This window comes from Scedosporium apiospermum, assembly GCF_000732125.1.
Source record: "Scedosporium apiospermum strain IHEM 14462 chromosome Unknown SEQ_SAPIO_0165, whole genome shotgun sequence".
Lineage (NCBI taxonomy): Eukaryota > Fungi > Ascomycota > Sordariomycetes > Microascales > Microascaceae > Scedosporium > Scedosporium apiospermum.
The window spans coordinates 768,103-793,413 of record NW_015971866.1 but is presented as its reverse complement, the minus strand read 5'-3'; the positions used below and the strand labels follow the sequence as shown (position 1 = coordinate 793,413).

Sequence of the window (25,311 nt, the reverse complement as noted above, 5' to 3'; positions counted from 1 at the left end):
GGTTACATATTTGCCTCTGTTTCACGGCTTTTGACTTCACAGCCTTTTGGCTGGACTTAAGACATCGCCCAGATCAGGAAGAGGACTCGTGAGAGAGAGCCGGGGGTCAGGTCTGGGGGCTGGCAGCGACAAAGGTGGGTGTTTGGACTCAAGAGGGAGGTTGGGCGAGAGATGCTTGACCAATGATTCGGTTTACCAGCCGCCCAGTCTCTTTCTCCTCCCCTGTCGATTGCACACAGGTACGAAGTATCTAAGTTTATATTTCTCACGGGTAATCGCTCCCGCCCGTAGGTGTACCCGGTTGGCCTCAAAGTCGGCTAGAAGTCTACTGCGTAAGAGTTCTGTGGGACACTGCCGCGGGCGAGAAGTCGATTTGGGGGGGGGGGGGGGGGGGGGGGGTGGGCAATGGCTCGATTTTGCTCCTGTTACGAAGTACAGTAACTGTAATGATGGTTCAAACGCTACTCCGTATGTATTACGTCTGGATCTTATTATTTCGCCACAGAAAAAGTGCCCTGAGGACTCTCTCAGCTTTGAATTGTACAGGTCCAATAATCTTCCTGAGGGGTACGCAGGCTCCATCACCGCTGCACGGATAACATGATCAGGATCCAGGAGCAGCGTAGCTTAATTACCGGGTTTTCCTGGGCCGACCCCAGCTGTGGATGTGCGTGGAAGGGCCAATCTTGCCAAAGACACCAACGGTCGTGCTGCATATAAATCAAAGTAAAACTACTCGTAGTCCAACGCCGACGTACAACTGCGGCGGAATCAGTATCGAAAGTTGGTCGGGTTTCACCTTGTAGATTGAACGCCGTGGTGAGCACCGAGCCGCGGCTTCGAATAACCGCAGCCACGAATCTCTGAGCCGTTACGAGGCGGTCCTGGGTTTTCTCTTAAGAGCGGGTACTCGATCCGATCTGCTAGACATTGGGAATTCTGCGTGATATTGTATTTTACGTTTCCCCTCCCTAACGAAGTGTTGGGTGTTGGGGGAGGTGAGGGTCCGCCCTGCCAACCTGGATCAATCGGAATGAAGTTCAAGTGGAATCAGCTGACTGAGGGCCAAATTGGGACATCGTCGGTTCGGCTTTGCGCTGAAAGGATTCGCGATGGCGGAAGCCGAGCTCTTCTTGGTCCCAAGCATCGAAACGGCCGAGAGAGAAGAAACGGCAGGGAAAGGAGATGGAACTAAAGAAAGAGCCAAAGGAAGGACGAGACAATGGCCAGCCACTTCGGAGAATTCACGCCAGGACCGGCTTGATCCGAAACAGTGCTCCTGAGTCGGGGAGTTCTGCTTCTCATTTACTAGGGTTCCCGGTAGTTCTCGTCTCATGTAAGTGCTGCCTTTAAGTGTGTTATTTTGCAATGATGGAGACTGTCTTCCTGGAGACAGGTTGGATGGTTGAGCTACGGCGATGAGAAATTTGGTACTTTATACACAGGTACAAACATATTGTGCCGTCCTCCGACAAACTTACAAAGCGGCGCTTCGAAAGTCGAATTACGTCATATCTTCTAATCGCTATTACATTAAACGATCTGATTGACTTTATCCATACTAGTACTCGTTTGTCTCGTGCACGATAAGTGCATATTCTTCAGGGCCAGAGTCTTATGTAGTTTAGTCTTTGCTGGCGCGTTTGTGACACAGGGATGGCTCCTTTCGCAACAGCGCCATCTCAATGAACCCACCGGAAATCTACCTGGACGAGTGATGGACTTAAGAGTCCACGAGGATTCTGGCTTTTTCAAAGGCAATAGCACCCGGATAAGCATCCTGTCACGTCTTCCCTTCATGCGCCCATCCGCAACAACGGCCAAGGCCCAGACCCAAATCGGGGGACATGAGAACGTCCACCTAAACGCTCCCTCGGGAGGGGCTCGGTCTCATCAGACTGACCTCAAGCGGCGGAAGGCATCCCTTCGAAAGGCCGTTCTCGGAAGAGAGGCGGCAGTGAGAGATAATCGGGAACCGAGGGAGTACCTTGCGAGCAACGAACACAACGCGCCGACGAACGATCGCGACGACCCAGAATCTGCCCCGCCCATCGCATCGGATAGCGACTGCCGTAGCGAAACTTCGGATGTGACTCCCTGGCCTGCATTTGATGACCCGAACGATGGCTCGAACGAAGAGGAGTCAGCAGCCCTCGGGTCGGTTGGGACGACGGCAGACGCTCCCCAGAGAATACAGCCAACATCGATAAATAGCTCGGCCCTCTCCTACAAGTCAACCTCTACTACCGACGACGACGAAGGGCTGCACATGCCACAACCAACTACATCTGGCTTCCGGGCCAACCTGTCGTTTTCATCCGGCCTCGACTCGTTCTTCAACAACCGCAAAACAGCGTCAGCGAGGCGGCCCAGCCAAATTGCGCGAGCGCCTCTTTCGTATACGGCTGTCGGGCTATCAACAACATCTTTTCCATCGACAGAGGCAGATTGGGATTATGGAGAAACAGAGACTTGGGGCTGGATTATTCTAATAGTTACATGGTTCGTCTTTGTCACCGGGATGGGATCATGCTTTGGCGTATGGAGTTGGGCGTGGGATGTTGGGACCACGCCGTATGCACCCCCAGAGCTCGAGGACGACCCGACATTGCCAATAGTAGGGTACTACCCGGCGTTGTTGATCCTGACCTGCGTCATGGCGTGGATATGGGTCATGGTTGCCTGGGTGGGGATGAAATATTTCAGACATGCCAAGATTACAGGCGATTGAAGGCATGGTTGCAGGATCGAAGTTTTTTTATCGATATTGACGCCCTCGTACAATATAATTTATGTAATTTTACAGGATCGTTTCCTGTTTCCTGGGCCTTCTAAACCTCTCTGGTGAGCGCGGAGAAGATGTGCGTTCGGGAACGAACAAATGGCGAAATCCTGCTATATCGTCGATTTTTCAGAAGAGGACACTCGGTTCATGAATGCACTTGACGATCTGGATTGAAGGGTGCATTGAAGAATGCGGTCAACTGGCTGACCCTCATCCATTATCGACATGGCTAACTAACAGCTCTCGATTCCAAGTCTAAATGCTAATGATGTTGCTTCCATCTCCACGTGACGCGCTCCAAACTCAATCCATCAAGGTATCATCAAGCCCCTTGCACCCAAGCAACCCCCCACACCAGCGCAGCGCAGGCTTGGGTTCGGTCTCCCTTCTTGTGTCTTATCACCGACGTGTTCAAGTTCGCAACACCGCATGCCATCGATCCACTCGAGAAACTCGTTAATTCGTGATTGAACGAGGTTGTCCATGGCTATCTCGAAGGGGGAAAGAAAGCAATAGCCCATATTTGTGCCCCTGGTCGTCGTCGTTGCGCTGGCAGTTACGAACAGGGACCCTTAGAAACGGTCCTGCTCTGTGCTAGTTCCTTGATCGCGCTATCCGGGTTGCCTATGGATTCGAGCCTTCCTTCAATCTGCGCCCCTGCATCGTCCCCACCTCAACCGACCATTGCCATCGCCAACATCGAAGACGAAGAATTGCATCAACCTTTCTCCTTCCCACCCGAGACCGAATATTCGAGCAATCGCCTCCGGCCGCCCTCAATGGCCGGGGATGACACTATAAATGACGCGGAGCCCCAGGCGCCAAGGAATCCCTTCAACTTCCAGACGCAGGTGCTATCGACATCCCCAGTGAAGTCGGTAAGTCGGCGCGTTGGAAGCCCGCGATGTTTGGTCGCTCGGCGCTTTATAGGAAGGGAATATACTAACCGCGACGTGTAGAATGTCGGCCAGCGCCGTGGCCACAGATATAAACACAGCAGTATCTCTGCCCAGCACCAAATCTTCCAAGAGCCTCCGCCGAGACCCCCTCCGATCCTCCCCGCGTCGCTCCCAGTACCGACTGTAAAGGAAGCATGGCGTAGTATGCACCATGATCAGCGAGTGAGGTTATATTGGTGCCTCTGCCATCTCGTTGTGGCCGTGTTCGTCTTCTTCCGCTCCGAAGGGTCCCTCGCCCTCACCGCCCTCTCACACCTCGTCTTCTTTGACGCTGGGAGCGCGGCCATTTGCGTTGCTGTGGATGTGCTCGGTAACTTTGAAGTTTGGAAACGGAGTAGTATACGGCATCCCTTCGGACTGGAACGCGCAGAAGTTTTGGCGGGGTTCGCCTTGTCCATATTCCTCCTATTTGGCGGGTTTGACCTCGTCTCCCATGGCGTCCGACACTCTCTCGAGTCGGGAAGCTCACACGAATCCCATCACCACCAACTCCGCCACGATAATGCGCACGGGGTGGTCTCTCCGAGGAATCTTAGCTGGGCGGCTACTTTGTCCATCGTTGGAACTGCGATATCTGCATATGGACTAAGGAACCATGCCCGCATTGCCAAGGTCATGCGTGTCTCCTACCTCGCCTCGATGCCTAGGATTCTCTCCAGCCCGTTCCATGTGCTCACCTTATCCTTTTCCCTCCTCCTCCTGGTCCTTTCCTTACTCGGTATCAATTACTCCTCCGGGCTGGATCATCTCATCTGCGCTGTCATTGCTATATCTATGTTTGCTCTCGGTCTTCGCCTTGCGATATCTCAAGGCCTGATGCTCTTGATGTCATATGGAGGGAACAAGAGCGTGGGTGACGTTGTGCAAGAAATCGAGTCTGACCCCGGCATTTCGCACGTCGAGGAGGCCCAGTTCTGGCAAGTCCACTACGGACTCGGTATGGCAAACCTTAAGATCCGCGTCCCCAAAGGCTCAGATGAAGGCACGCTGAGCCGGCTTAGAAATCGCATCGCCTCTCTGATACAGAGCCGGCTTGGCGAGGGTTATGGCCAGGGAGGTAGTCTGAGGTGGGATGTAACAATACAGATGACGACGGATATAAATGTGTAGACAACAAAACCTCCCTGTATCTGAGCCTCCTTCTTCTAGTTATCCTCTCATAGTTTACACTAATGTCCGTCACATAATACGTTGGACACGAGCGTCTTCTATGAGCTAATGTAAATCATGAAAACTATCTGAACACATTTTTATTCTCTGAATCAACAAATTCTTCGAGAGGGGTATCGTTCTATCGTCGTCTATGCCAACTAACACATTGAAGCTATGGTCCTCCACCGCACACGTGCCCTGCCATTGAATTACACACAAGGGTTTTACCGTTCGGCGGCAGTATCTCGAGGGAAGCCCTGGAATCTGGCCAGGGCATCCTGCTTAACACCAGAAGACAGGATACACCGGACAACACTGAGGACGAGATCCCTCTAAGCTTGAACCAAAAAAGTAGATGACTTGGTCCGCTGTCACCTCCAGGTCGCTCATTTAAAGGAGAATCTGGACCTCCGGTCAAGCTCCCTCGACTCCCGTCGTCTCAAGTTATTCATCTTTTCCAGAGCCTGCTCCAGGAGCTCCTTCCTTCGCATCATCTCCAGATGCCTCCTGACCTTGGGATCCCTCATTGCAAACCTCTCGACTTCCTCGTCGGAAAGCTTCCGGCCAATATTTAGGTCAAGAGCGTGGGACATGTTGCCGTAAAACTCCGAAAGAAGCTCGACGTCCAAGAAAAGGACAGAAGTAGCTGTGAGTTTCCGGGCAACGGCGTCGAGAAAGACTTCGGGGCAGTACATCTTGTTCTTCAGGTCTGCACATTGTTTCGACTTTACTGCCTTTAGTCGCATGTTGAGTATGTCGCTCCTGTCACGGAGGAAGACAGCTTTACGACCTAAAAAGGGTAGATGAATACGTATTAGCTTTGGCGTAATCAACGAGGCCAGAGGATCGCCGCGCAAACAAATTCATCTTACCTTCTGCTAAGAGATCAGCACTAAACCCACCGGCGCCAGTACGGTTCTCGCTGTCGCCATCAACAATGACTTCACCCCGCCTTGCCTTATCAACAAACGACGTAACATCCTTTAGCTTTCGCCAGCCTCCGACAGACGCCTCCACGTCCTTTAACGCCGACTGGCATAGTTTGAGCTCTTTTTGCAGAAGGACGGCGGAGTGCTCCCTTCCTTCTTTCCACTCATGATCATCAATATTGAGTCGAAATTTGTAGGGTTTGATGGCATGCTCCACGCCGTCGACTGTCGGATAGAATCGTTCATTCAGAATGGATGAGGCTGCTTCGACAATTGCTCTTCTTGCGAGCGGATTGTCTTTGAAACGGGACTCGTCCACCAGGCCGATGAAATGAGACTCGAGGGCTTCCTTTAATGCAACGGTCGATAGGTGCCCGACGCCGCATTCGGTGAGAGATGAGGAGGATGCCTCTAACTGTCGAGTCCAATAAGGTGAGTCTACAGCAGCCCTTGGTAAATCCGCGAGGGAGCTCTCAAGAGGTTCTGGTGACGCAGGAGAGAGGTCCCGAATGGGCTTGTTCCAGTATCTTTCTGCTAGCAAATCAAGAATCTTCTGATCCAGCTCATTCTTCAAGAGATCCCGCATCTGGGGGAGACCGAACGAGTCCTTGAACTTTCTAAATGAATGTTTGAAGTCATCCAGACACTCCGAAAGATAGGTTTCTGCCGAGATTGGCCTGTCGTTGAACTGGGACTTGAACTTGTAGGTAGTGTCCTTGAGCTCTCGTTCTATGGCCTCACCTGTTGTCCGAAGGCTAGCCGACATGGTCTGCTCTAACACATTGATCAATTTCTTCCTCAAAACAGTCGTGCCCGTACTGACGCCGGTCCTTGGCCCGAATTCCTCCATGTGAGAGGAGAAGAATGCCTCTTCATTCTGTGCAATAGCCGTCATCAGGTTGCGCGGACCCTTTTTGAATAGGCCAACAGTTTGTACCGGCGCCTTAGACACTACCCCGACATAGCCTAGGCGTAGCGGGTACTGTTTGTCTTTGAGAATGGAAGAGCCCCGGGATGGGTCCACGAGGTCCATCTTCGTGACGACACCGATAGTTCGCTCCCCTCTAGGGTCGACCCGGCGGCTCGCCCTCAAGGCAGTGGAGTTGGCCAGGTCAACATCCGCGGCAGAAACTGCCAAGATGACATTGGGTGCTTTGATGTATTTGTCGCAAAGTTCCGATATTTTCTGTTTGAGCTCGAGGGGTTGGTTTTCGCCGACCACTTGTATGTACCCTGGAAGGTCAATCAGCGACAAGTCGGGGACATTGGGCGAATAAATAGATAGGCGAATTGGGTCATCGGAGACGCAAACTGAGTCTGGAATGGCCTGGTTCAGCTCCGTCAATGTGCGCTGGACGGATGAAAAGTCTGTAATCTTTCTTAGACCCAAATCCGGGAATTCGCCATAGTCAACCACTGAATCCGGGGTATTGACAAGCGTCAACTCGATCGGCCTCCTCGTGACCATATTGGATCCTTTAGGGAGAAACTCGTGTCCAACAATGGCCTCAAGAACAGAGCTCTTCCCTGACGACTGCGACCCAATTACAACAATAGAAGGGAGTGTGAGTGTGCTGGATTGCCCAATCCTCTGAAGAATGTTTCGAATTTCAATCATCTCCTTGGTCAAAGCCATCATCTGGTCATCGCGCTCCACCGTTTGGTCCGCTGTATCATCCTGAGAGGCCTGGTCGTAGGCAAGGGCGGTAGCAGCGGCTGTAGCAGCGCCGGCCCTGCTTTGTTTTGGAGGGCCACCTCCGCCAGACTGACCACCGTTCGAGGAACCTTCGGGCGAGGGCTTTAATATATCTTGCATCCACCCGTTCCAAGTCTCCTTCGCACCGTCTCGAGTTCTCTCAAACCCCAAGGCCGTTTGTTTTGCTATATCCCTCGCGCTGTCGAAAATGCCGGACGCGGTATCGGAAACGACTTCTCTGGTATTGTTAAATATATTTACGGCATAGTTGCCCGCCTCTATCTATCAGTTAGTACATCCATTGTTCGAGGGCAAACAGATAACGGAGGCTTACGGATTGTTTGGTAATGAACCCAAGCAAGCGCCCCAACCGCTACGCCACCGAACATCGCTGGAACGCGAATAAATTTGGCGGCGAGCTTGGGCAAGAATCGAGCAAAAGACGCATTTCGGACCAGGACGGCGTTATGGTAGGCAGTCACGTTTGCGCGCCCAATCCGTCTCCATGGCGCTGGCCTCACAAGTCCGGGTTGCGCGGCCAAACGATGGGCCTGACGAAGGAGTATGCGCGCGCTCATTGTGATCGAAGGGAAGCAGGGCGAGATGAGTTGAGGTAGAAGGGACTCTCAACGGGAGAGTATCCGATATCTCCAAGCACGCCCTTAGAAGGGGTGATTTCTGAAAAGATAGCCAGGTCGCCTATGACAGCGTTAATGGGTGGTGGTTAAGGGGGACATTTATTGAATATATCATGTCACTCATATGCAGTCGTAGGTGTGGTCTGTTGTAGTGTGTGTCCAGTGGCGTGTGAAACGAGTGCAAGTGTATCGAGTGATGGAAGGTCGCCACGCGTTACAGCTTGTACCCATCTCCTGTCGCGGGGAACCCGCACGTGCCGTAGTCTTATTCATCCACTAACCTCAACTAATCTAATCTTAAGCTTACTGTGGGCCTAAAACGCTCTTGACCAGCCATGCCCCGATAGGCGCATAACTGTACTCAGCGCCTTTGTACCTTTGTATACTTGTACAGTTTTTGCCAAACAAATAACTTTTTTCCAGTCTGGAAGTCCAAATCCTCACTTCGCAGGCTTCCGGGACATCAGTCAACACAATGCCGCACAAACATACCCGAAAGGGTACAGACCCCACAGAGTAAGTCTGACGGGCTTGTATTCTTCACATCCTGCGCAAAGACCCGGTATCTAACGGTATACATAGTTATGACCTTCCTCCAACAAGAGTTGCAAGGCCTCTTGCTCCGCTTTCCAGTCGCAAACGTGCCGAGTCAAGCTCGGCAGCTTCCTCAGCTCCAGCGTCTAGCGGAACAAAACGGAAGAGAGGCCATAGTGCTGCTGGAAAAGATGATACGCCTAGGGCATTCAAAAGGATGATGGCGTTTGCGAGTGGCAAGAGAATACACTCTGGTTTAGATGATGGCGCCCCCAAAAGCGTGAAAAAGCCATCATCGTCAGCCAAAAAGACGAAGGAGGTTAATGAGGCAAAGAAAACAGAGGAACAAGTCCCCGCGCCCTCTATACGGCCAGGGGAATCACTCTCTGACTTCTCTGCCCGTGTCGATGCTGCTATCCCAGTATCCGGGCTTATCACGAAGACTACCAAAGGAGGAAAGGATCCACTGGGTTTAAAGGTGTATCGCACCTTGAAAGAGAAGAAGATGCATAAGCTCTACGACCAATGGCGAGCAGAAGAACGGAAGGTTCAGGAGCGGCGAGAGGAGGAACTGGAGCTAGTTGCCGAAAGGGAAATGGAGAATGGATCCTTACTTATGACATCGGGTATTGATTTCATGAATAGCTTGGATGGAGGTTCAAAGGGAGGCAAGCGCAAAAACAAGCGCAAACGTGGGAAAAAGGCCCAGAAAGAGGAAGACCCTTGGGAAGAACTAAGACGTAAGAGGGGAGAAAATAAACCGCGGCTGCGGGATGTGGCCCAGGCGCCACCCGTGCTTCCCAAGGTATCCGCTAAGCTTACCGCCCAGATATGAATACAAGATATGGGCGTCGATGTTGGAATCCCATGCCCTTATATATATCTCTAGTTTCCTGTGCTCCTGCTCACGCTGCACGCCCCAAGGTAATCCATCGCACCTTCCTCAACCAAATACCGTGGGCGCCGCCACGTAAATCAACCCTCCTGCAAGAATCATCTGGACTCTAATTTTTTTTTTCTTTGTAAAGGACAAGCTTCATGTTGCACATTCGGACGTGGACGATGACCTCTCCATATGTGGTTGTCACAGTGGAGATTAGCCCTTCTTTTTCCGAATAACGTTGATGTCACTCAACCTTATTATTACCTATCAGCTTCAAAATCTGCTCACCCTTTCCCGCTTTCGATTCATCCTCGGTTTCTTGCCACTTTTTTTTTATCCGCCATTTCAGTATGCTAGGAATCATCCATTTTCCATCATGCGCGGAAAACACCTCGAGAGCTCTATAGAGGGTCTCATCTTGAGAATTGCATGCGCCGGTTACAAAGGTTAGTACGCCCTACCCCCGTTGCTGCACCCGCGTCAGACCCAAGTCGCTCATCCTGGTTCCGTTGGGGCTATGCGACTCGCAGGTCGGCAGGCGTGCGATCCCACTTTTGGCTCGCCTTCCTGAGTTAGACCTTTCAAATTACATTAACTAACCCTAATGCGTAGGATGTTCGGTTGAGGAATTTCTCGCCACGCTTATATCTTTTTCCAGAGATTCTCAGGGTCCAGGAAGGAAGAAGGCGGCAGATCAGCCAACTGATGCAGATGCCTCATCTAACCAGCTGCCCACTATTTCACGTGTAACTGAGGGAAATAGAAGTATTTGGCGCTGGGTCACGGCAAGACCTGACGTGTCCGTCGGCGAGAATAGACAGTGGAACCACCTTACCCTCGACGAGCTTCTATCCATTCCCGAAGATGGATCACAGCCGCTTCCAACGGAATCTTCCGGCCTTCTCTCACCCGTTTTACAAAGTTCGGCAGAGGAGAGAGCTCCGTCAGCCGAGCTGCCCTTGGTCCGACCTAGAATCTATGTCACCGAGAGCAGGCTGTGGGGATGTCTAACCGGTCATGGAATCGACTACCAGAAAGTCACTAGGTTCGAGTGGCTTGCACTTGTTGGCATTGCATCCGTCATGGAAGACGGTATTCTACAAGGAGACCTTACTAGATTGGTCGGCCAGGATAAGCGCTCACTTCCCAAGCGGACCGATGCACTGGCTCGGAAAGGATACATCGCAAAAAGGCCAATCCTTGCGCGCGGATGCAAGACCAGTAAGCTTTGGCTGAAGCCCTTCGCGCCCACTGTCCAAATCAAGAAGCACTCCACCGAAACTATTGCCGAGATTTGTAACACTGATTTCCCACGCGATGCCATCGTTGGCGATCTCGAGCCCGTTCCCTGGCGCCACCACTGGTCCGGAAATACCATCGACTATGCCACACTTGGGCGATCGATTATGGGTGTGGTCAAAGAGTTTGGCGTCATTCGATATCAAGACTTGCGGATGAAGCTGGGCGTGGCCGGGCATCCTTGGCAGATGAAGGTAGTCACTCGGACCTGCCGATTTTTCATCGAACTTGGCCTGTTACAATACGTGACAGCAAGCATGGGAAACAGAATATTTCGCGACTGTATCAAATTCAAAAGGGACATCACACCAGAGGATCTGGCCGCTTTCATATCCGGTGGCGGCTCTGCTTTCAAGGTCGGGAACAATCATGAACCGAAAAAGCTCAGTGCGAAGATGCCTAAGGATGATGCCATCGGTTCAAATCCCACCGAAAGGTGGTGTCCAGACAAGCCCCTGACCACAGGAGTCCTCGAGGTAATACTAGGGTCAGGAGAGAAGGGCATCACAAACAAAGGTCTCGCTTTCAACACCATTGGTGTCTTTTTCGAGCGCCACGTCGCAGCTATATCAACCGCTGTCTCCCTGAAGAACCTCCAGCCTGATCACCTTCGCCAGTTTCGCGCCCGCAAAGAATTCTGTCGGAGTGGCCGGTTCGCTTTCTACAAGTTCTTCCCCGATGAGAAGCCGCCGCGAGCCAGTCCATACGGAACCCAATCCAGTGAAACTATATATGGCTTCGGTCCTAGCCGGCTCGGGCGTCCCAGCCCCAATAGTGAGCCGCATACGAGGAGTGCCAGGGCCGCCGTGAGTGGCCGCAAACGACCATTCCATTTCGATGCTGTCTCGGACGGGAAGGGCAAGAAGAAGAGGAAGACAGGGATGGCAGTGTCGGATACGGTGTCGATTGAGAATGAGCAGATCGTTCCCGCTCGAAAACGCGGTCGCCCACGTAAAGAGCCCGCCAGCGAAAGTTCCAGAAAACCAAAGAGAAAAGTACCATCCGCATCGAACGGTAAACCATTTACGTGCGAGAAGTGCGGTGGTTCTTGGAAGAATGACGTTGGTCTGAAGTATCATCAAAGGAAATCCCGTACGCCATGCAACCCGGACTTTGTTGCAAAACCACTGCCCCGCGTCAACCGTGTTTCCCATCGGGGTCATTCCCGAAAAGTCCCTGGCGCGACTGGACGAGCAGTGGAATCTAAGGCCTTGAGGAACTTCAGGAATTGGAAAGGTGATAGCACTATACAGGTCCGACCCTTCACACCCGAACAACCACCGACCACGGGCCCATCACCCGTACGCGACGATTCTTCGAACAATACTCAAATTTCTAACGACTTCGGTAGCCTGATGGCCGCACAAGAGCCGTTCATCGGTGGCTTGATCGACGACTGCCTCGTGCAAACCCGGGATAGTGCCATCGACCTCTCGCATCATCCGGACAGGCCAAGTCCGTCCAGTAAGAAGCGAAATCAAGGGACTCGAAAGACGCGAGGACCATGTCTATCTCCTTCTCGGAAGGGCGAAGTGTTGTTGCAGCGCGCGGCCCAGGACTCCAGTACATTGGCCTTGGGTAATCCTACCCAAACTCCTGAGAGATCTAGTGTGCATCCTGAACCAGAAAATACTGAGACACAGTCTTCGGTTACGCCTCCTGTCACTGCCAATGGCATCAGCAGCGCCAAAACCCCTGGAATCGCCTCCCAAGGCGCCGACGATCTCCAAACTAAGCTCCGTTCAGTACCAGCATTCGAACCCTCCCCGGCACTACTGGACACTGCTCTGATCGGGGATGCGAGGGATGTTATACGGGCCAAGGAGATCATCAAATACCTCATAAAAAACAATGATGGCGCATTTCCATCGCGGATTTCTCTGTGGCACGCTATTTTGAAGGTGTGGCATAAGACATTCACTGGTGACAACATCCCAACCTACACAATTAGCCAACGTGCAGTGAAGGAGCTGGTAAAGAAAAAGGAGGCCGTCGAGAACACCTTTGCATTCCGCAACTCCGCCGGAACGATATCAGATTGTTATCTGCTTGTGGAAGCTGGGATCGATCCTAATCTTCCACGGTTCCAGGATTTAAAAGCACGGATGAAAGAGTCACATCCTCGACCTTACATCCCCCCTGAGTTCTCGCATGCTAGTACCGACGCACCTACAGACGATGAGACCGGTGGGCCGCAATGGGGATCCGGCCGTAGAAAACATGTCATGTCCGTCGAGGTGCTGGACGCGCCAGTATACATGACGCAAGCAGCCCAGAGGAGGTCCTCCCTTAGGGAAGGGTCCAAAGCTACAAGACGAGCGGGTCGCGCCTTTAAGGTAACCCCGGCTTCAGCGTGGTCCCAGATGACGCGGGAGTGGCGGCACGCGAACGGTTACAAACAAATACGATTCCTAAAGCCCAATACCCACCTAGGTGAAGAGGGTTCGACGGGCGCCGTTGACCCGCGCAGTTTGGCCATTCCACCCCAGTTTGCCTCCCCTAGTGATGGCCCATCGCAGAATAGCAAGGATGACTTCGAGGGTTCGACGGATGGGTATCCAGATATTCGGTTCACGGAGTGTGTCGAAATTGAACAGGCCAACAGCGAATGGCCAACCGCCGACAACGACTTCTTCGAATCCGAAGGCTGCAGCTTCACACTCGTTGGCCCCATGCCAGACCGCGAAGCAGTTGCCCAGCACATGCGTCAACCTATGGCCTATTCTAGTCTTGGAAAAACGTACGGCTCTATGTACGGCTCATTTCTGGCCCAGGAGCAACCTGATTACCTCTTTGCGCGACCTGTTGGGCCTAGTACTACCCGTGCGACACCAGCCAGGGGTCGACCGAGGATTCGTCGTGATCGGTTGCTTCCAAGGCCCAGGCTAAAGGAGCGTATCTTGACCGGTATTGAGGATGAAAGTGAAATCCATCAAAATAATCTGCTCGTCGAAAGCGTCAGAATCGATGGCTTCACGGTCGAGGAAGCGCTCACAGTTGCATTCATTGCTGTCAGGACTCTGCTCGGAGGATCCAGCAAGGCAATTGATTGGGGATTGCTCGTGAGGCTCTTCCCAGGTCAGAGCTTGAATGACCTCCGCCGATTCTGGATCAAGCTCTCGAAAGACCGTGTACATTTCCTAACAAGCTTCACCGAGAAGTTTCAGGATGCTTTCCTCAAGGCGTATGAGAATGGTGAGCTACCGCCCCTTGATTACGACAACATCCCGGGATATGACTGGCAATCTTTGATCCTGTGGGCTATCGAACTGCGGCGTACCAATTTCGTCAAGCTACCCATCAAGAAATCCGGGAGCGGTGAGCGCGCTATGACACGTGGATTCACTCTTGATGATCAACCAACGCAACCTCGCCATTGGCACGAGCGTTTCTATCACCAACAAGCTTCTATATTCAGCCGATTCGAACTTTCAACCTCTGAAGCTGCAGCCCTTGAGGCCTTCTCTCGGAAGCAGGATTCTCCCAGTAATATGGAGCCCACGCCTGCTCAAGTCGCCATGTCGTGGGTGCGAGCGCTCTCCACAACCCCTCCCGAGAAATGTCCTCCTGAGCTTGTTAAGAGCAAGCTTGCGACACTAGCCGCAAGCCGAGACGAAGTCAACGCGATACTCGACGAAGCAGTTACGAGTCTAAACACTCGCCGAATCATAACTAAACGCATTCGCAGCAAGCCTTATATGCTAAGTCGGCCCTTCCAGAGCAATCTCGCGAAGTTTGGCCAGGAGAAAAAGCTCCGCGCTGCATCAGAGTTCAAGGCTGTCTTAGACGATACGTTCCGTCGTGGAGACCCTTTCAAGATCCCCTTCCTAACTGAGGACGGTGCGAACATGGCACTTATCAACCTGTACGCCTGCGGCCGCCTCAGCATCACCGGCACCAACGTACCGGATATTCCCCTGGGGTTCAAGCCCGGGAATTACGAGAGCCGTAAAATGCCCAAGTCTCACCTGCTCTTCGGCCTAGTGGCTACCCCGAGTAACAGGTACCTCTTCGACGAAGACATCGACATCCTAAAACTAGCCAAGGATACCCTACCCCCAGTGGATGCGCCCAGCAAGCTTACCCCATTCTGGTGCGACTTCTTCGGCGAAATCAACTTCGCCATGTGGACAAAGCTTCTCGGTCTGGTATGCTTTATGCTAGCAATCAGAGGATCGATGCCGTTCCCCATGCTATGTTTGCAGACGAAGGCTTATCTCGAAGAGTTTGACTTGCGCTTGCTCGTTGACTGGGGCAAGGAGATTGGACTGTTCGCTGAGGATCCTAAGAGCGGCGGGATTACGGTCACAGAATGGTGGTGGCTCGTAGTGGGCCGGCAGACGGTATGGCCGGAGCCCACAGAGGAGAAGCCGCAGGGGCCGCCGAAGGAGAAGGCGCCTCGGCCGAGGGGCCGGCCCCGAAAGAAGAAGGCCGCCGAAACCGAGGCTGTGGCTGTGACCGCAGAGGTCCAACCAGCTCAGCAAGTTTCTTAGCCGCCAGTATGGACGGCTAGCTCGTTAAACAACAGAGTCACTAGGACAACAAAGCTCATGTATACTAATGGACATGGACCTATCGTTCGCTTCATTTCGTTGTACATTCGAACCTTGTCAACCACTTTGCTGATAGTTAACATGGGCGGCAGAAGAACAAGCCGCCCTTTTTTCTTCACCAATTCATCGTCCCTTCAGACGGGTGTATGTTTTCTCATTTGGCCGTAGAACGCCGTTGACCGTAAAATTCATGATTCCGTAAAGAGACGAGGTAAGTGAAGAGGAAACAAGGTAAAGATGTGCCCACTCCCGACGTACAGTGAGAACTCGAGAGAGGTAGATTGAACGGGGGAGACAAAAGATTCCAAAGTGAACATTCACATCCGTATATCTTCATAGGGTACGTGGTTAACATTGCCTTGATCCCTCCTCCAAATCAAGCCCAATTGGTGCGCCCAGACTGCTACTACTAGTACTACTCCCATCACACTGCCTCCGCATCTTCCTCCTCCTCCTCCTCCTCCTCCTCCTCCCACTACTACTTACTACTACAGATCATCAACATTCATAATGATCGCGACTTGCGATCACTAAAGCAGAAGTATGTTAGCAATTTGAGGTGACAGGATCTAAGAGAGTGGAACCCCAACTTACGTGCTCAATCTCCTGGAAAGCTGATGGAGCTTTTTGTCATTTTCGGCGTCGTGCGCAGCCTTTTGCAGGGCCGCCGATCTCTCCTCCTCCTGATGTCGCACGACCTCCTCGTGGGTGGGGGGAAGCCTCTCATTTTGCAGATCAACCTTTCTGGCATCTTCGAAGCTGCTAATTGCGTTCTTAATGCCCTCGGCCCCGAGCATAAGGGTACCAGCGGGTAACCGGCCGCCCGAGACCGTCTTAAGTTCCGTGACGCGCTCAGACTCCTCGCGAAGGACCTGGAATACTCGGGACAGTCTGCCGATTGCCAGGATTTTATTTTTGATGGCACGCCTCTTGAATTCAATCGAGTCGGGATCCGACGAGGGCAGAGGCGGCGATACTGGTCCAGGCGATGTCGAGGTCGGCGTCTCCTCGGTGCTGTTCAACTCGTCCTCGGAGCATGTGCTCAAAATAGCGATCAGCATGTCCGTGATCTTCTCGCCAACAAACGGAAGAGACCAGGTAAAGACATCCATGAAGTTAGGAAGCCAGTAAGGATGTGGCGTGCAGTTGAACTGTCGAATGTTCATGACATTATTCTCGTATTTAAGAACGGCGGCCTTGTTGTTGTAGACGTCGAGGTAGTTGGGCGCTGAGAAGATGGTCATGACACTCGGGAATCCGGTAGTGCGAGTCTTTCGGTACATCCGATACCCGGCGTCCTGCGCTTCGTGGGCTCGAATAATGGAAAGGAGGTTGTTCTTCTCCAGGAAAGCACAAGCAGCTGGGTAGGAGAAGAAATAAGAACAGCCGCGAACATGGTTGTGGAGGAAGTAATCACTCGTCTTCTCCTGGCCAAAGTCCTCGAGGGGGTCAGCCCAAAGGATGTCGCACATGAGGCCCTGGGTCGGGGGCTCCTTGAAGCGATCAACGTGACGAAGATCATCCAACGTGTGGAGCTCCGGGCTTAAGCCACCGTGGATGCAGAGGAACTGCTTGTTCATGACGGCGGCCAAGGGTAGGCAACAGAAGGATTCCATGCAGGCATCATAAATGGCTTCGGAGTATTTGTGCTTGCACTCCAGCTTGAAGGTGAAATAGTCGGTCAGATGGCGACACTCGTGGTTGCCACGGAGCAGCCACAAGGTCTTGGGATAGTGGATCTTGAGGGACCATAGATAGAGGACACACTCGATACTGAAGTATCCTCGGTCGACGTAATCTCCCAGGAAGAGATACCTCGTCTCAGCAGGGTCGCCGCCAACTTCGAACAGTTTCATAAGATCGTAGTATTGGCCGTGAACATCGCCGCAGACAGTGATGGGAGCATCCATCTCAAGTAGATTAGGCTCCTCTCGCAAAATCTCAGTACCTCGTTGGAGGATCCATAAGGCCTGCTCTTCGGTCAAGCGACCTTCGCGATAAAAATGTTGCTTGAGAAAGGCGATGTTCGGCTTCGTCCTACTTTCGTCCTGGAAGAACTGTTCATCACTTGGCTTGGTCGTAGCGGGGGCCTGGACATCTAAACGTTTGCAGAGCAAGAATGGTCAGCATCTTGCATGGCTTTCGAGAGCACGACCAGCGGGCTATGGATAGATGCGGATCGCGAAGATGGGAACGGCGGTTCCGTGAAAACCAAGCTTACGGCGTCGGGGACGATACGATACTCACCTTTGCAAACTCGCTCGAGGGTGCTCACTTGGGTGCCGTCTTCCATGGTATGAATGGTAAAATCGATTTCGGGCACGGGTTTCTTCTGCTGTATCGCGCGAATTGCATTGTCTACCTGCATGGTGCGTTTTTCATCTTGAGTAATAGGCGCGGAGGGCGCGGCGGGGGCGTCGGCGTCCATGGAAAAAGGTCACGATCGAAAAGAGCGGTATACGATGGGTATGAGAATGGCCGAAGGTATGCAGTCCCTGGGTGAAAGGGGTAGTCGACAATTGGCGCCTACTTCGTAGACGCTGAAGTCCAAAGTGTGCCCGGCGCGTTGGGCTCGTTGCTAAAGTAGGGGCAAGGCTGGCGGGTTGTGGTAAGGAGGAATGGATCAAAAACGGGTGCTCGATTTCCGAAGAAAGGGCAGCAGAGTCGGGGGAGGGTCAGCGGCTCTTGAGAGGTAACGTCGCAGCCGATAATAAGGCACACGGTTTCGCCGTAGGAGGCACACGGGGACGGGAAATACTTTGTTGAAGTGGTTAAGAGAGGTTTGGAGAAGTTAGGGGTCGCGTGGGGGAAGGCGAGACTAGCCAGTCCAAGTATCGTGGAAGTCTACAAAGTACGAAGTACACTGGGGCATGGTACGAAGTACGAAGTACTGAGGTAACGGTCAGAACTCAGGAGGCGGACCAGAGTCGTCTTGGTGATAATCTGCCTGGGCGGGGGCGGGGGTGAACTTTGGACATTGGACATTGGACGTAGCACATTGGACAGGCAGGGCCAGGCTATGTCCCACCGGGATGATGGGTACATTGGGTACATTGTTGTACCCCGCTTTTCCGTGTCATTACGGTGTCAAACCCTCACAAAGGATGTATCTTTCAGGTTTAACAGGTTGATGGATACTTGAGGGAGGATTCAGCTCCGTTTTCCCTTTTGCTTTGTCTTTCTCAGCCCTCTGGACCAGGCTCCGTCTCTCCTCCCTCTCTCTCTCTCTCTCCCCTCTCGCTCCCTGTCTCCTTTTGCCCCGCTCGAGAACGCTGGAATCGTGAACGGAACACCAAACTGCGGGACCGTTAGTCTACATGGGCGGTTTCTGTGCAATTGTGTCGCAGGAAACATCAATCTCAATACCTTTGTATTCAGGTTGCCATCACCCTCAATCTAGGTATAATTTTTTTTCGAATTGTTCCTGTGCATATGTATACTATGAGGTCATTCATACGCGGTCCGAGTCGATGTAGGTCAGAGCCTTGGGTGCATTTTGTCCAGTGGGTCCCCCATCTTCCCACGAGTGCGAGAGTTAGTCCAGCAGGACAACGGATAGCCTTCCTCGCCCTTCGCCCTATCCAATCACCTGGCTTAGGACTTTCTCCCGAGGGAAATTAGTGTTTCTCCACCTCGAGATGAAATCATCCCGGTTGACTGAGTGTTGATCAAATGTTAGTAGTCAATATCGAGAGAGCCGAACGAGAAAGAAGGGAACGTGAAACACGCTGAAGACATCTAGATAGAAAACACGTACTATATCCACCACAGATTCTTCGCACTCCCTCAAATGCACTCCTTCCATGAAGGACTCTCCAGTTATCGAAGACTACGTTGGAAGTTAGTTTGCATCAGTAGATGCTTTCAATTTGTCAAGTCAATGTTGCGAGGCTGGGGACACCTACTCAGGGGCTGGCCTGGTCGCAACTGAGTCCAGTATTCGATGTCCGGCCGGGTAAGGATGGAGTACCACTTTCTCGCTGCGTCGTACCAGTCGGTAGGAGACACTCCTCCATCAAACGGCACAACTCCACGATCATCATTGTTCCAGCGTACTCGGTGGACCTCGCCGGTTTCCTCGTCCAGTTCAAACACGGGATATCGTCGGTCCGGCGCGATGGTAATCCCTTGATTCCCGCTAGCATGCCACGGAAGCCTCACCTTTGTCAGGATGTCAAAGGCCCCTGGATCCTCCTTCCTCAGGATATTCGCGGCGTGGATCCCATCAACGAGCAACGACTGCCCTCCTAGCTCTTCTCCCTTGCCAGATGCCGATGATGGGAGAATATGCGATAGTAGATGGAAGGATTGTAGGCCTGCAGGGTCAGTGAAATATGTCGTATCTGTGTGCGCTGGGAGCGCAAGGTTAGTATATGCGGTGTCTGCAAGGGCAAGATCCGGGATGAAGTCGTAAAATCCCCCGTAATGCGTCACCCGGACGAAAGCGATCCTTTCCAGGAGCTTTTCCGTCGCCTCCGGGGTGTGGGGGCAGTTAGCCACGAAGGCGAAACCGTACTCGCGCTGGGAATCGAAACCGGGTTAGTCCCGGATTCGGTTATTTGGTCCAAGGGCTTTTGCTTATATAGACGTTAAATGAACTTTGGAGAACATACAATGAGTTTGGTCAGGGTTCCTACTCCCTTTTCGCCCCCAGACTCTTCCATCACTTCGGCGTATTCGACGGTAGGAGGATCCTGGGCGATCTCCGCACCCCAGTACCGGTAGCTAGCATCGTGTGTTAGCTCGGATTGTTCGAAGACACAGAGTTCCGAGATGTGTTTCAAGTACGTACCTGACATCTTCCTCGGCTCTATGATCATTTCGGAGATAGAACCCAAGAAAGTCCCAGGTATATTTGCTTTGATGACCGTCCCCAGACCCTTGAAGAGGGTGTCAGCACGCGAGGACGGCTAGCAAAAGAAGCGAGTTCCTTGGTGGATATTACACTTAACACTGAGGCCATCCGGGCTGCTGACAAGCTCTGTCGGGGTGATGTCTTTGGGGATCTGCGCAAACAAATAAGCATCACGAAGACCCTGGCGGGAAAGAGAGGGAGGGAGAGAAAAAAAAAACCGGATCGGACAGACATCAAAGGTGTTGAAATTTCTCTGGCGGGTGTCTTGGTTTATACAAGACGTGCAACGGCAGTTGTCCCTGGAGAATAATTTGGCAACTCAGCTCCTGCACGTGTCACACCCACGCCCGCGACGTTCCCGGAGCGTTGAGCTGCGGGCAGGATAAAAAGCAAAAACGAACCGAAGCCAGATGCTTGGACTGCCAACACAGAAGCCATTCAGTCAGCTCAGGGACTCATCGGAGCAGATTGACACGTAGAGGCCGCTTCGCTCTTACAGGGTAACCCTCTTAGGTTCGGGAGACGACCCGGATGTGATCTCAATGCCCGAGGCAGAGATGGCAACCTTGCGGGGACCGGACGTGGTAGAGATGGTGCGCAGAGGTCGATGCACCAAGCTTCGTCTCAAGCTGCAAAAACCGACATCAGTCAATGGTCGATAGTTTCTACGATGAAAGCAATTCCGAAAATATCGTTACCCTCCTGCGACGCGTAGAGTTCTCAAGGGCGAGGCCATGTCGAAATTGCTGCACGCTCACGGGGTATGCGGGTTTGAGTATGGGTGCGAGTATGGGTGCAGTGGATGAGGCTAAAGCGGCTTTAAACTGTTCCTCAACCAGATCTAAAGCGTCCGGGACAGACTATCAATAGACAAACATTCAAAAGTGCAAAGAACTCGCGAGAACCTCACCTCATCTTAAGGACAACGATCTCGGAAGCACATCTGATTATGCAGGACCTCGGCAAGGACGTCGTCTCCAATCGGGTGGCATGATGTTATTGGTAAACGGGGCCCAAAGGGAATATCCGTTAATAGCCTTCATCGAGAAGTTGAGACCTCAATGACACTTGGATTTTTCGACGTAGAACGAAGAAGTTTACGAGCGGAACGGGACACGGCCGACGACGCTGAACCATCGCTGATACTTGAATCTATCCCCGACCGATCCATGCCTTCACTCATCGGCACACTACACGTACTACCTCTTTGCATCACGAAATGGACTCCCCTGTGCCGGGTTGAGGCAGTTTATTCCACATCCTCTTCTCCTCCTTGAATTCCATATTTCCCGATGCGCTAACGTACCAAGTTAGAACATGTTCGGCTAGGCGCACCTGTTGAATAATGAACGAGCATTCGAATTTAAGACAAGATTTGCTGAACCGTGACCTACAAGCCATTTGATCAATTGATGGGGGCTCCGATGAATGGAACCGACACATTTCTTGCGAGGAAACTATCGCAAAATATTCTGGATTAATGCGAGCTTGATAGTCTATTGCCTTTCGCCGACATAAACTAACACCTCAGACCTCAAAAGACTCGATGCATCAACTCTTCGTCCACGTGCAGAACTGGTTTCTTTTTTGCCCTTTCCCCTTAACCCTTAACGGTATCAACAGCAACGATCCCATTCCTAATTTTCCCGAGATCAGAGGGGTAAGAGATGTAATTAACTTACGAGTGGCATCTTCCGAGAGATATGCTTGACTAACTCTATTCTATTATTCGCGCTCTTTTGCGTCTTCAAAGCACATGGAAATGCTCTCTAGACCATTACAGAACAGCCTTGAGCTGTCGGAAGGGCCCGAAGTTACGCGTCTGCATGGCAAGGAAGACCTTGGTTGCGCCAAACTCTGCCCAGAACTTTCGTTCATGTTGATCCCGAGCCATTTGTGGAAATACATCGCGGTAACGATATCCCGAGCTTCCTAATCATCCCGCAGAATTGAAAAGGGCCAAGACGAAGTCGTCAGTGGGGAATTCACGGCCGCCACTGCCGCAAGCGTCCCCGGTACAGTGTTCGGTCTTGAAGTGTCCTGGAGATGGCGCTGTAAGCCACTTGTCGGATACACGCCGCGATCGCAGCGTGGAGCAAGGGAGAGAGGCCCGGCCCTTGTTTTCTGAAAGCCGATCGAAACCTAGGCAGAAGTTCTACGCCGGCGAACAAGGCGGGCTCGGAGCTAGAGGCTTGGAGAGTCATGAGGCCGCCGGTGTGGCCCTGGCTGAGCGCCTCGATGACACCGCCGTCATCCGGAAGAACACGCGGTACCGGACCCTCTGGACATGGACAACAAGACCAATGGCACGGCTCGCGCAGGAAAGGAGGCCGGGCTTCATAGCCATGTGACTGGTTTAATGCATTGATGGCCTTATTATTTTTTTGATCCCCGCATGCAAGTCGGGGCCGGGCCAACCATCCCGCATCATGCCGAGAGAAATGCAAGCAATAGCCCATATGAAACAGGACCCGGGAGCTCACTCACCACAAACCTCCCCGCCAACCTCCCCGCCAACCTCCCGGCCTCCATCCGTACCCCGCCAAACGGCAGACTGGCTACCTTTTCTCCCGCTCCCGCAAACTAACCGCTCTTCTCGTTTCCCATATAAGCGCTGCTCATCGCTCTGGAGGGCTGTTAGATCGTCCTGTTAGTTGGCACGGGTGGCTGTCTTCCTTCCGTCTCTAGCGCGTATCGTCACTGCATCATCTATCTTGTTTGAAGGTGTAACTGGGCTCCCCACTCATAGTTGAATGAATACTCACTGTTGCCGGGACTAGACATCAATTATAAAAAAAAAATGTTAGATAGAACCAATCCTCACTCCCTTCCAACGGAAACCTGCAAACATTCTACTATAATATCACTAGGCCCCATAACCCTTTAAGAAATCCCAGAATGAGCCGGTACTCTTTTCGTTCTTCCTCCTCGGTGTTGGTGGGGTTTTCACAGTAATATTCCACCTTTCCTGGCCATCGATGAACAAGCGATAATGAAGACTAGCCTGATCCTCCTCGGCTGCAACGTTTGACATCGTTAGAGATCCAAACTTGGAGGATCCCCTGTTAATGTACCTATCGGGAAATGAATTAGTCAGGACTGGGAATGTATGGCAGAAAATGGTAACAGGTGAGATGTTGAGACCTACTCTAGCATGACATCTTCCTCGTCGGTTTGCTTGTAGGTAGGAAGAGGGAATGCGAACTGGTTGAGGGGGCTGGCCGAAAACTCATAAGGGGCTACCGAAGCCGACCACTTCGAGTCTCGGGGAGGGGGGAATTTGGTGGCTGCAAACTCGTGACGATCCCCTGACACAATTACAACTCCCATACCACGGGTGCCTGCGTCCCACATGGCTTCGAGGATGACAGATCGTTCCGAGAGGAAACCTCCCCAGGTATCTTTGCTATTGACTGGCCAATTCTTTGTGAATGGAACTGATGAAGCAATAATCTTCCATTTAACACCCCTGGGTTCGGGGCGCCGGAGCCAGGAGAGGAAGTCATCGAGTTGTTCCTGGCCAAGCATTGTCTTCTCCGTGCTAGTGGCAGGCGCGTCGTTGCTTGAGCGGTAACTCCTGGTGTCAAGCAAAAAGAACGATGCGGGACCTTGCGTAAACTCGAACCACGTCGCGCTTTCTCGGCTTGGGCCTGAGCCGGAGATTTTCGCCCGGGGCGGATTCACGGCGTTGTTATAGATCTGCCAGGGCTCAAATGCTGTGTGGTAAATGCCCGTTGTGTTTGCAGACCAGTCATTTTCTATTTCGTGATCATCAAGGACGTGAATCCAACTTAAATTCTGTGAGACTGGGTGCCAATCTGGCGAGGCATAAACCTGTCTGTACTTTTGAAGATAGTCCTCCTTTGTCTTACCAAACCTCAGAGGCACGTCGATGTATATGAAATCGCCCATGAAAAGCATGAACTGGGCACCAAGGGATGGCAGGATCTCGGCAAGATATCTGAGACCGGGAATGGCCAGCGGGGGGTTAGATGGAGTGTAGGGAAACCGCGGGAGGATACAGGAAGTGGCGAGGAAAGTAAAATTTCCTCCATGGTACTCCGAGGTCTGCCCCGGTCGCGGGGGAACTAGGAATTCCCCGGAATGATTATTGGATGTCCTCCACTCATAGACCCGTTGGTGAGAATGGCCGAGAGGAACCGTTAGAGGAACCGTATAGTCTGTATCGTTGGTGATCCGCAGGACATTGCCCCCCCTTGTCCAGCGAGTGTTATCAAAGGGGGCCTGGGGATCCTTTATACGGATATCAAGCGCAACAGGCAATTTTGCCTCGTCGGGTTCGCGTATCAAAAAGTTGGCTTCGTTGTACGAAACATACCCTAACCGAACAAACGAGAGATCATTGCTGGGGTAATATAGACGTGAACTAAGGAGGAAATCGGCGCTCATGAGAACTAGGCCGAGATTGATGAGGAACGTTGCTAGAGATAGAGATGTACTCGTCGGGCTTGGTATGCCCATCAGCAGCGTGCGCAATGGCTGGCTTGATCTCCGCCGTGCGACAACTGTTTCCTGGACGTCGACTTCTTCAATTGTAGCTTCTGCTTCGTTTGACGCTGCCGCGATATCATCATCATCTTCTTCTTCAGGAGACGATGCGGATGTCTTGACCACAATATCGATCTCATCTTCCACGATCTCATACTGGAGCTCCGAGGAGTAGCTGCTGATGAATGTGGGAACATAGAGGGCGAACAACGTAAAGACTGTCACCGGAACAGCACCCTTGATGATCAAACCCTGTCAGAACGCGCTCGACCACTACGGGTTGGTGGATGGGTGAAGGTGATGCTTACCGGACCAGGAAACTAAAACTCAGATAATCTGTTAGTGCAGGATATGAGGAGAAGGAGAGAATCGCGGGCATACCCATCGAAGAAATAGGTAAGATAATATTCTCAAGGCGGTCGAGGTCGCCCCCGCTATTGCCACTTGAAAAGACATCGTGAGGATGCGAAGAGGCCAATATTCACGGTGAAGATAGACTTGTGATTGGAAAACTCAATA

At 52.2% G+C, this 25,311-nt stretch overlaps 7 protein-coding genes and 1 pseudogene across 7 annotated transcripts; 4 read left to right on the top strand and 4 right to left on the bottom strand.

Annotated features, from left to right (window-relative positions):
• Positions 1-1,798: 1,798 nt before the first annotated feature.
• Positions 1,799-2,731, top strand: SAPIO_CDS10398 (annotated as a pseudogene; the record flags this gene model as incomplete).
• An 833-nt stretch (positions 2,732-3,564) lies between these two features.
• SAPIO_CDS10397 (Cation diffusion facilitator family transporter) lies at positions 3,565-4,854 on the top strand (the record flags this gene model as incomplete). The annotated part of the gene is made up of 2 exons (XM_016783990.1): positions 3,565-3,663; positions 3,745-4,854. The coding sequence occupies 2 exons, from the start codon at positions 3,565-3,567 to the stop codon at positions 4,852-4,854; spliced, it is 1,209 nt and encodes a 402-aa protein (XP_016638825.1).
• A 428-nt stretch (positions 4,855-5,282) lies between these two features.
• On the bottom strand, positions 5,283-8,099 carry SAPIO_CDS10396 (Protein msp1, mitochondrial; the record flags this gene model as incomplete). Its single annotated transcript, XM_016783989.1, has 3 exons — positions 5,283-5,686; positions 5,769-7,799; positions 7,856-8,099. The coding sequence occupies 3 exons, from the start codon at positions 8,097-8,099 to the stop codon at positions 5,283-5,285; spliced, it is 2,679 nt and encodes an 892-aa protein (XP_016638824.1).
• A 535-nt stretch (positions 8,100-8,634) lies between these two features.
• SAPIO_CDS10395 (Uncharacterized protein) lies at positions 8,635-9,528 on the top strand (the record flags this gene model as incomplete). Its single annotated transcript, XM_016783988.1, has 2 exons — positions 8,635-8,675; positions 8,742-9,528. The coding sequence occupies 2 exons, from the start codon at positions 8,635-8,637 to the stop codon at positions 9,526-9,528; spliced, it is 828 nt and encodes a 275-aa protein (XP_016638823.1).
• Positions 9,529-9,952: 424 nt separating this feature from the next.
• Positions 9,953-15,368, top strand: SAPIO_CDS10394 (uncharacterized protein; the record flags this gene model as incomplete). Its single annotated transcript, XM_016783987.1, has 3 exons — positions 9,953-10,022; positions 10,189-15,023; positions 15,081-15,368. The coding sequence occupies 3 exons, from the start codon at positions 9,953-9,955 to the stop codon at positions 15,366-15,368; spliced, it is 5,193 nt and encodes a 1,730-aa protein (XP_016638822.1).
• A 565-nt stretch (positions 15,369-15,933) lies between these two features.
• On the bottom strand, positions 15,934-17,856 carry SAPIO_CDS10393 (Serine/threonine-protein phosphatase 2B catalytic subunit; the record flags this gene model as incomplete). Its single annotated transcript, XM_016783986.1, has 3 exons — positions 15,934-15,958; positions 16,023-17,526; positions 17,676-17,856. The coding sequence occupies 3 exons, from the start codon at positions 17,854-17,856 to the stop codon at positions 15,934-15,936; spliced, it is 1,710 nt and encodes a 569-aa protein (XP_016638821.1).
• A 1,149-nt stretch (positions 17,857-19,005) lies between these two features.
• SAPIO_CDS10392 (Trimethyllysine dioxygenase) lies at positions 19,006-21,019 on the bottom strand (the record flags this gene model as incomplete). Its single annotated transcript, XM_016783985.1, has 8 exons — positions 19,006-19,085; positions 19,186-19,257; positions 19,334-19,949; positions 20,042-20,153; positions 20,221-20,238; positions 20,685-20,702; positions 20,781-20,912; positions 20,982-21,019. 8 exons carry the CDS (start codon positions 21,017-21,019, stop codon positions 19,006-19,008), a joined length of 1,086 nt encoding a protein of 361 aa, XP_016638820.1.
• Positions 21,020-23,149: 2,130 nt separating this feature from the next.
• SAPIO_CDS10391 (PhoD-like phosphatase) lies at positions 23,150-25,248 on the bottom strand (the record flags this gene model as incomplete). The annotated part of the gene is made up of 4 exons (XM_016783984.1): positions 23,150-23,357; positions 23,432-25,044; positions 25,101-25,112; positions 25,174-25,248. The coding sequence occupies 4 exons, from the start codon at positions 25,246-25,248 to the stop codon at positions 23,150-23,152; spliced, it is 1,908 nt and encodes a 635-aa protein (XP_016638819.1).
• Positions 25,249-25,311: the final 63 nt, after the last annotated feature.